The 8,168-nt window shown below is 52.4% G+C and overlaps 1 protein-coding gene across 3 annotated transcripts in view; it reads right to left on the reverse strand.

The window, feature by feature from the left end:
- TPCN1 (two pore segment channel 1) overlaps nucleotides 1–7,998 on the reverse strand; it is a 56,272-nt gene extending 48,274 nt beyond the window's left edge. For 2 of the 3 annotated variants that reach the window (XM_029921239.1, XM_029921237.1), the window contains exons 1-2: nucleotides 7,860–7,998; nucleotides 4,888–5,121 (exon numbers count right to left, since the gene is read on the reverse strand). In XM_029921239.1, the coding sequence (XP_029777099.1) occupies nucleotides 4,888–4,999 (112 nt within the window). In that variant the 5' untranslated portion in view covers nucleotides 5,000–5,121; nucleotides 7,860–7,998. The remainder of the gene's footprint in view (nucleotides 1–4,887; nucleotides 5,122–7,859) is intronic. The other variant, XM_029921238.1, reaches the window with a different exon arrangement.
- Between the last annotated feature and the right edge of the window lie 170 nt (nucleotides 7,999–8,168).

An 8,168-nucleotide genomic window follows, 5' to 3' on the forward strand; every position in this document is an offset into this window, starting at 1 on the left:
GCGGACTCAGTCAGTAGAGCCTGCGGCTCTTGATCTCAAGGTCGTTAGTTGGAGCCCCACATTGGGTACAAAGTCTGCTTAAACAAATAAACTTAAAAAAGGCAACGAGAAGGCGGAAGGTGAGCATGACCAGGGTTCCCTTGGAAAATCCTTTGGACTGCCCACAGCGCTCAGACTCTAGGGTCTGGTGGCCGCCTAGACCGCTGCCCGAGACACAATGCAGACCGCGAGCTATTTCTAAACCACACTGTCCCACGTTCAGCCCCGCTGACCGTCTTCAAGGTTATTCCTGATTTCTAGGCTTTAAATACCTCTGCTTATATCTGCCTCCTTTATCAACCTGACGTCTTCTGCCTGTGAGTCATTCATTAGCAATTCGGCAGCCGCTCTTCTAGCCCAGAGAGATGTCTGAGTCTTGGATAAAATCCATGCTTGCCCACAAAGGGAAGAAAGCTAACCCTCCAGTTCCCTGCAGAAAGAATATTCCAGCAGAGGGCATCCTGAGCATGGGGTCAGAGGCCCCAGGCAGCACAATCAGGTTCCTGCATACCTGCATCTGAGGAAAGGGGCGGGAGTGTCACAGGCTGAACGGGGTGCCTCTATAATTCCTATGTCGAAGGGCGCTAACCCCCAGGACCACAGAATTTGGCTGTTTTTGGAGACAGAGCTCTCAAAGAGGTCATTAAGGTAAAATGAGGTCACGTGGCTGGGCCCTAAGCCAATCTGACTGGTGTCCTTGAAAGAACAGAGTAGGACACAGACACACAGACTCAGGGACAAACATGTGAGGACACAGTGAGAAGGCGCTGTCTGCAGGTGAGGGAAAGGGGCCTCAGAAAAAAGTGAACCCTGCTGACAACGTGATGCTGGGCATCCTTCTAGAACAAGGCTCATGGCCTTTGAACGCTGGCTTGGTTCTCCTCGGGGCTCATGCCAACTGTGCCGAAGGCCTCTGTCTGAATTCTGCCAACAGACCGAAAGGGTTTACATCAGCCACAGACCAGGGGTGACGGCGGTCGCCTCCAGGACGACCGTTCGTACTGGGAGAAACGAAACTCTGAGTGCTGGTTAGAAGAGGCAGGGGGAGACACTGCCCGCCTCTGACCAGGTCCCTGACAGCCACTCCCACGAGCCAGCGACAAAGCCCAGAAACCCACTTAGGTGTCTTTCCACCATGAGTTGCTGAGTATCTATACACCGTAGGCATCGAGCTGGGTGCTGCCAAGACGGATGGAACTCGGCCCAGGCGGCGATCAGATGGTCAAACAAACCATTACCACGCAGTGAGCGGCTTGTCCGAGTGGGCACCGCATCTGGATACCAAAGCAGGAAAGGGCAGAGAGTGATTTGCCCAGTCGGGAAGGGCAGGTCCGGGGAAGGCTTCAAAGAGACGGGATTATCAGCAGGATTTCCAAGGTAGAACTGGAAACAAGCAACCCCCCCCCCCCCCGCCCCGACAGCAGCCAACAAGAGGCTGGGAGAGGCGCTCCAGGCGGGGTCGCCAGCAAGGCAGAGCCGCGGAAGAGTGCACGGGGCTCTCAGAGAGCCAGAGGCGGTGTGACGGAGGGGGTGACGGCAGGGAATGGGACCATTCAGGGGCCGGGTCACACAAGGTCTTGGGCGCTGGCTGAAGAGCTTGGCCGGCATCCCACAGGGGTCGGCAACGTCCTGGGGAGGGGGCTGCAAGCTGGAGAAAGTACCAGGTCCAGTTTGTTTTTCAGACAGACTGTTTAGACCGCAGGGACAGGGACGGGGGACCTTGGGTAGAAGGTCAATGCCAAAATCCAAGCATGAAATAACAAAGGCCTGAAGTGAGGCACAATAGGGCTCCTCTGAAATCTCTTTCCTTAGACAGGCCTGACTGATTTGCCAAGTGAGGCTTGGCCTGTTAAACCCACCAGCTCTCAGGAGGTTTGAGCAAATGGTCTACTAAGAGGGTAAGAGGGGAAACTGAGGCACCAACACACTGCGAGGAAAGTACAGTTTCCCTGGACCTTTCTTTTTTTTTTTTTAATGTTTTATTATTTGTTTTTGACACAGAAAGAGAGAGAGAAAGAGGGAGAGAGAGGGAGATTGAGAGAGAAAGATTGAGAGAGTGTGAGCAGGGGAGGGGCAGAGATAGAGAGGGACAACATAGAATCCAAAGCAGGCTCCAGGCTCCCAGATGTTGGCACAGAGCCCAACACGGGGCTCGAACTCACGAACCGTGAGATCATGCCCTGAGCTAAAGTTGGGCGTTTAACCAACGAAGCCACCCAGGTCCCCCTGTATCTCATTTTTCTTAAACAGCCAAAAGGAGCCACCAACCTCACCACGGTAAGAATAGCTTCGCCGGTGGCCTATCCAAGGTTGGTTTTATTGTCTACTCGGCCTATTTCCCACTCAAGCTCCGTCACCGGTTCAAAACCTGATCTTGACACAGAACCAGGTTGGTCTTCCCGCGGATCCGCAAAAGAGCCGAACACCCCTGCAATCAGCTGATAGTACAGAAGGACTTAAAAGCAGCACCCATGACAATGACCAGGATTCCAATTTAGAATCTTGAGCTGGACTCTTTCCAAAATGATCCACACCCGGGCACCTGGGTGGCTCAGTCGGTTAAGCCTCCGACTTCGGCTCAGGTCAGATCTCACGTTCATGGGTTCGAGCCCCGCGTCGGGCTCTGTGCTGACAGCTAGCTCAGAGCCCGGAGCCTACTTCCAGTTCTGTGTCTCCTTCTCTCTCTGCTCCTCCCCCTCTATGCTCTGTCTCTCTTTGTATCAAAAATAAATAAAACATTAAAAAAAATTTTTTTTAAACAAAATGATCCACACCCTTAATATGTCGACCACCCTTGTTGGCCATGGACATGACCACTCCCTCACTAGGGAGTATCCTACTTTCAAGCTGAGACTAGGTCACGTTCATTCACATCACTTTCTTCAAAGCACCTTACACAGGGTGTAGGGGCGATATCAGAGGAGCATTACTGCTTACTAGCTGTGTGACTTCAGACAAGTTACTTAACCTCTCTGAGGCTGTGTCTTCCTCTGTAAATCTGGAAAGTACCAATATGTTTATCTTGATGAAATTAACATATATAAATGCTGATGGCCAGTACTCGTATTAATTAAGGGCTTGTGATAGAAAAAAAGGAGAGGAAAAAAGGGAGAAAGAGGGGAGTCAGAGAGTCCTGGGTTCAAATCTGTGCTCAATCACTTGCTTGGCTATGTGACCCTGGGCATGTGATTTCACCTCTCTGACTCGTGGCCTCCTCCTCTGTAAAACAGGAAGAGTGCCTACCCTACGAAAGGATCTTAGTTAAGATAACAGATGATGGGTGCCAAGGTGGCGCAGTCAGTTGAGCATCCGACTTCAGCTCAGGTCACGATCTCACAGTGTGTGGGTCCGAGCCCCACGTCAGGCTCTGTGCTGACAGCTAGCTCAGAGCCTAGAGCCTATCTTCAGATTCTGTGTCTCCCTCTCTCTGCCCTTCCCCTGCTCATGCTGTTTCTCTCTCTCTCTCAAAAATAAATAAAACATTAAAAAAAAAAAAAACCAGAAGAGAAAGAGCTTAACACTTAGCTTGCTGGCTCCAGGGCATCTAAGAAGGGAGCCTGGAATCAAGAGCCACTGATTTCTCAGCCTGGAATGGAGCTTACAGAAGAATCGGGTGGATATCCTAACCTTCCAGGACCACCCGGCTCTACGGCTGGAGGTGGGGCGAACTTGCCGAGCAAGGGGAGGCCAGTTTACGGGGAGCCAGGCTTCCCCCGTACGCTCAGCCACGGAACACTGCTGTCCTTCATCACTTCCGAGGGGACGCTGCGGAGCTCCCTGCAACCCAGCTGCGTTCCCTCTGGACAAAGGAGACAGGAGAGCCAGGCTCGTCTTTCCCTGGACCCAAGTGCGTCCCTTGTGACCTGGAGGACAGCAACACCCCTCTGTCCTGGCTCAGGAGCATGGCCAGCAGGCGGGGCGGCCTTCTGGCAAGGAGATCCTTAAAGCCCTAGCCCCTGACATCCTAGGACCCTGCACAAAACGAAAGTTTATTTTAGGCTCTCCTGGACACCAGGCCTGTGCATGTGAGGGAAATGGCTCTGGGACAAAGACCAGAAAGCTTTTTAAGGTCTCCCATTCTGCCAGGAGCACAATTAAAATGTAAAAAATTTAAAGCTCGCCTCTCTTGGCCTCACTTTATGCTGGGCTCTGGTTTAGAGGAAGACAAAGCAAAAACCCCAAACCCTCAAATCAATGGATCATGACAAATGCCCCCTCCCCACTTGTCCTGGGCCACACAGGGCCTGAGCTCCGGCGTGGAGAAGCAGTCAACCCTGTTTTCCTGCCAAAGGCTTCAGGCTGAGCAGAAGAGGCTGGTATGGAAATCTGTTTCTTTCTTCTTCTTTTCTTTCTTTTTATTTTTTTAAAGTAGGCTTCACGCCCAGCACGGAGCCCAATACGGGGCTTGAACTCAGAATCCTGAGATCAAAACCTGAGCTGAGATCAAGAGTCAGACGCTTAACCACCTGAGCCATCCAGGCACCCCTGTTTCTTTTTTTAACGAGGAATGGGGCGAGGAAGCCAGCCACAGAGCCGATTTGCCTGAGGCCCCCAGCAAGCATCCACAGACAAAGCCGGGGCACCTCAAGTGCAAGGGCGGTAAGGCACCGAGGGAAGGGAGAGCCCCAGCAGGGGAGGCTCCTCCCTGGAAGCATCCCTAAGCTGGGGGGTGCAAGATTAGGACCCCACAGTCTCCCAGTACTCTGTCAGAACTCAGGAGTCAAAGGTAGGGTCAGGCACTGGCGTACACACATCCACTACCAGACCACCGAGCCCACGACTCAGCCCCTGAAACCGAAGAGCTGTGCTCCTCCCCAGCCCCCCTCCCCCCACCCCACACAGTCTTACTTCTGCTAGGCAGCTCCTCTTGGCCCAGGCCGTTGGAGGGAGCTAGTGGGGCACCGCCACCCTCGTCCAAGGTCAGGATGAGGGGAACGTCGTCATCTAAACTCACAGCCATCTTCTCCTCTCCTGCAGCCCTCAGGATGCGATGTCCAGAGCTTTAAATAGTCTCTGCTCTGAGCTCCGGTTCAAAGCCACTGGCCCAGAGGTGCTTCTCAGAAACTCCATCAGAAGCATCTTCTAGGTTTTGGAAATGGGGGGAGGGGTAAAAAGAGAAAAACCATTATTAAAATACAACCACTGCGGATGAAAACATTCTGGAATCAGACAGTGGCAATGGCTGCAGAACCGTGCGAATGTACTGAAAACTACGGACTGGTACCCTTTAAAATGGTGGATTTTCTATGGTATGTGAATTCTGTCTCAATGAAGAGCATGACAGCAATAGCTTTAAAATGTGGCGGGGAGCTCTGTAAGGACAAATACTGAAAATTTAAGCATAATTATGTTTGGAGATTGAGATTATGGCTAATATGTTCCACCTCCATCCTTCCTGACCCTTGTTTATGTGTTTTGTGAAGATTTTAGACTAAAAAAAAAAGCCATTAAAATAATAAAATAATAGTAGTTAATACTCATTGAGCATTTACTATGTACCAGGGGCTCTTCTAGCAATTTTTAAGTAAAGCTGATTGAAACTTCACGAATAGTAAGCAGGATTATTTTTTTAAGTTTATTTACTTATTTTGAGAGAAAGAGCACTGAGGTAGGGACAGAGGAGGGGTGGGGAGAGGGGAGAGGGAATCCCAAGCAGGCTCCCTGCTGTCAGTGCAGAGCCAGGCGTGGGGCTTGAACTCACAAAGTGTGAGATCATGTCCGGAGCTGAAACCAAGAGTTGGATGTTTAACCAAATGAGCCACCCAGGGGCCCCTCGTAAGTAGGATTATTAACCCCCATTACGGAGCAGGAGAGTCTGGGCTCAGAGAGATTAAGTATCTTGACAAAGAACCCACAGCTAGGAAGCCAAACTTTGAACCACACAGTCTGGCCTGGAGCCAGTTATCCAAGCCACTACCTTAGAATTTCTCCCAGACCCACCCTTGGTGTTTACACAGCACGTAGCTTCTGCGTCCCAGATCACCTACACTTGCCCCGATCATTCTTATATAAGCCTTATCCTCTAGATTTGGGTGTTTTAGGAGGGAGGAGAGGAATATTTTTTAAATGCCATCCAGAGGCACATGGCAGACGCGCGCTCATCCTGGACTCCCAAATTAAAACACTCAGCACTAGCCTGTTACAGTTCCTATTTACACGCATTCCCATTTCCGCTGAGTAGGACCAAAAGCAGACTCAGCAGATCCGACAGTGGACCTTTGAACTTCAAAACAGCAGCAGGTTCCTTCCTCAAACTGAGGCCTTCTGGGCCCCGATCAAGTCGGCCTCCAAACTAAACCACTCAACAGCAAGTGGGCGATTTGCCTCTTTCACTCAGCACCGGAATAACCCTGGGCAAGTTCCTATGCGTCAATATCTTCTTAAAACTCAGCAGTGAAAGTGAGCACCCTTCTGTTTGCTAAGCCTGTAGCTCTCTGCCCAGCCAACTTCCTGTGCGACTTTTTTAAGTTTCCCCCAAGCCTGGGGATGAATTTTGCTTTGAAGTCTCAACAGCAGAGAGACGAGGGAGGAAATCCCAAATGAGACGCTACCTTTTGGGCCCTCTTAAGAAGTGCATGTTTTATTTCTTTCGTTTCTGGTTAGACTTTTCACCGCAGGTATTTTCTAACCTACTCTAAAACAGAGAATATGTAAATGAACTTCCTTGTAGCCCATCGTCGACATTTGCTCCTTCTCTCCCTGACTTTGCGGGGTGAGAGAATCTATCACCCTTCTCAACCCAGCAAGAAGAGGTTTCTAATTTTTTTTTTATCATTGTTATCATAATGGCTGGAGGTTTTTCTTTTAACTGTTTCATACATGACTGCCTGCTTGCAATGCATGCAGTATCTTCTTCTGTAGATCTCAACCAGGGTGACTTTGGCCCCCTGGGGACACCAGTAACCTATGGAGACATATTTGATTATCCTAACTAGGGGGTAAGGGTGCTAGTAGAGGCCAGAGAAGCCCCTAAACATCCATCCTACAATACACAGGCGAGACCTGCCACAATATAGAAATATGTGGCTCAAATGTCAATGGAGCTGCTGTTGAGAAATCTTATTTAGCTAATACCCCATTTCACAGATGAGGAAAGCTGGGGCTCAGAGGGACTAACTTAACCTGCCTTTTATAAGCAGGGAAGTTGTAAGGGCCCAGATTTCAACAGCTCAATTTCAGGCTGTCTCAATTTCGGGGACCCCCCCCCCACTCAACCATTACCATCTACCGTCTGGCAAGAACCAGGCCCCCAATTTGAATTCCAGCCCATCGTTTTGCAGAGAGGGAAAAAGTGAGGCCCAGAGGGGAGCAACGACTGGCCCAAGGTCACACAGTGCCATACTCCCGAGTCCTAGCCCAGTGCTCCTTCGGCGGGCTTTGCTTGTCCCTCCATGGAGGACCCACGAAGGGTCATCCGTGGGGGGGCAGGTCCCAGGAAAGCGGGCCAGCAGCTATCCCAGACTCAGGCACGAGACTCTGCGGGTGGGGGTGCCTGAGGGTGCCACGGAGCCGAGCAGATGGCGGGGTCGGGTGGGGGGACAAGGAATGCGGGCTCCAACTCCACGTGCTCTGGCTCCGGTCCGGTCCGGTCCCCAGCGTGGGGGTCGCCCCAGGAAGCCGGGAGCGAGGAGAGGGGGCGCCAAGCACCGGCCCGGGCTGGAGGGAGAAAAGCGCGGCGATGACTTCCCCACAGTCCCTCCGGGCCCGCCCTGCCCGCCTCCCACAGCCTAGAGCCCAGCGCAACCCCTTACTCCATGCCCTCTGACCCCTGGCCCCTGCCCTCTCCGTCAGGCCATCGCTCCCACCCCTCAGATTCTTACACGCGCCGCCCGAGCAACCCTGACCGCGCGCCGGGGTCCGCACCGCGCAGCCCAGCTCGCCGGCGCCGCAGCCAAAGCCCCGAGCCGGGAGCAGTTGCAGCCGCCGCAGAAGCCGCCACTTCAGCTGCTGCCACCAAGGCAGCTGCGCCAGCTCTCTCATCCGCCGCCTACCGTCCCTTCAACCCCGCCGGCCCCGCCCCAATTCCCCCTTTGCCGCAGCCTATTGGCTATCCAGGTGCACGATGAGCTCTGATTGGGCAAGCGTCACGTCTTTCCCAGTTCTCGCCCGCTGCTGATGCGGGATCCCCG

Source organism: Suricata suricatta, chromosome 14, assembly GCF_006229205.1.
Source record: "Suricata suricatta isolate VVHF042 chromosome 14, meerkat_22Aug2017_6uvM2_HiC, whole genome shotgun sequence".
Lineage (NCBI taxonomy): Eukaryota > Metazoa > Chordata > Mammalia > Carnivora > Herpestidae > Suricata > Suricata suricatta.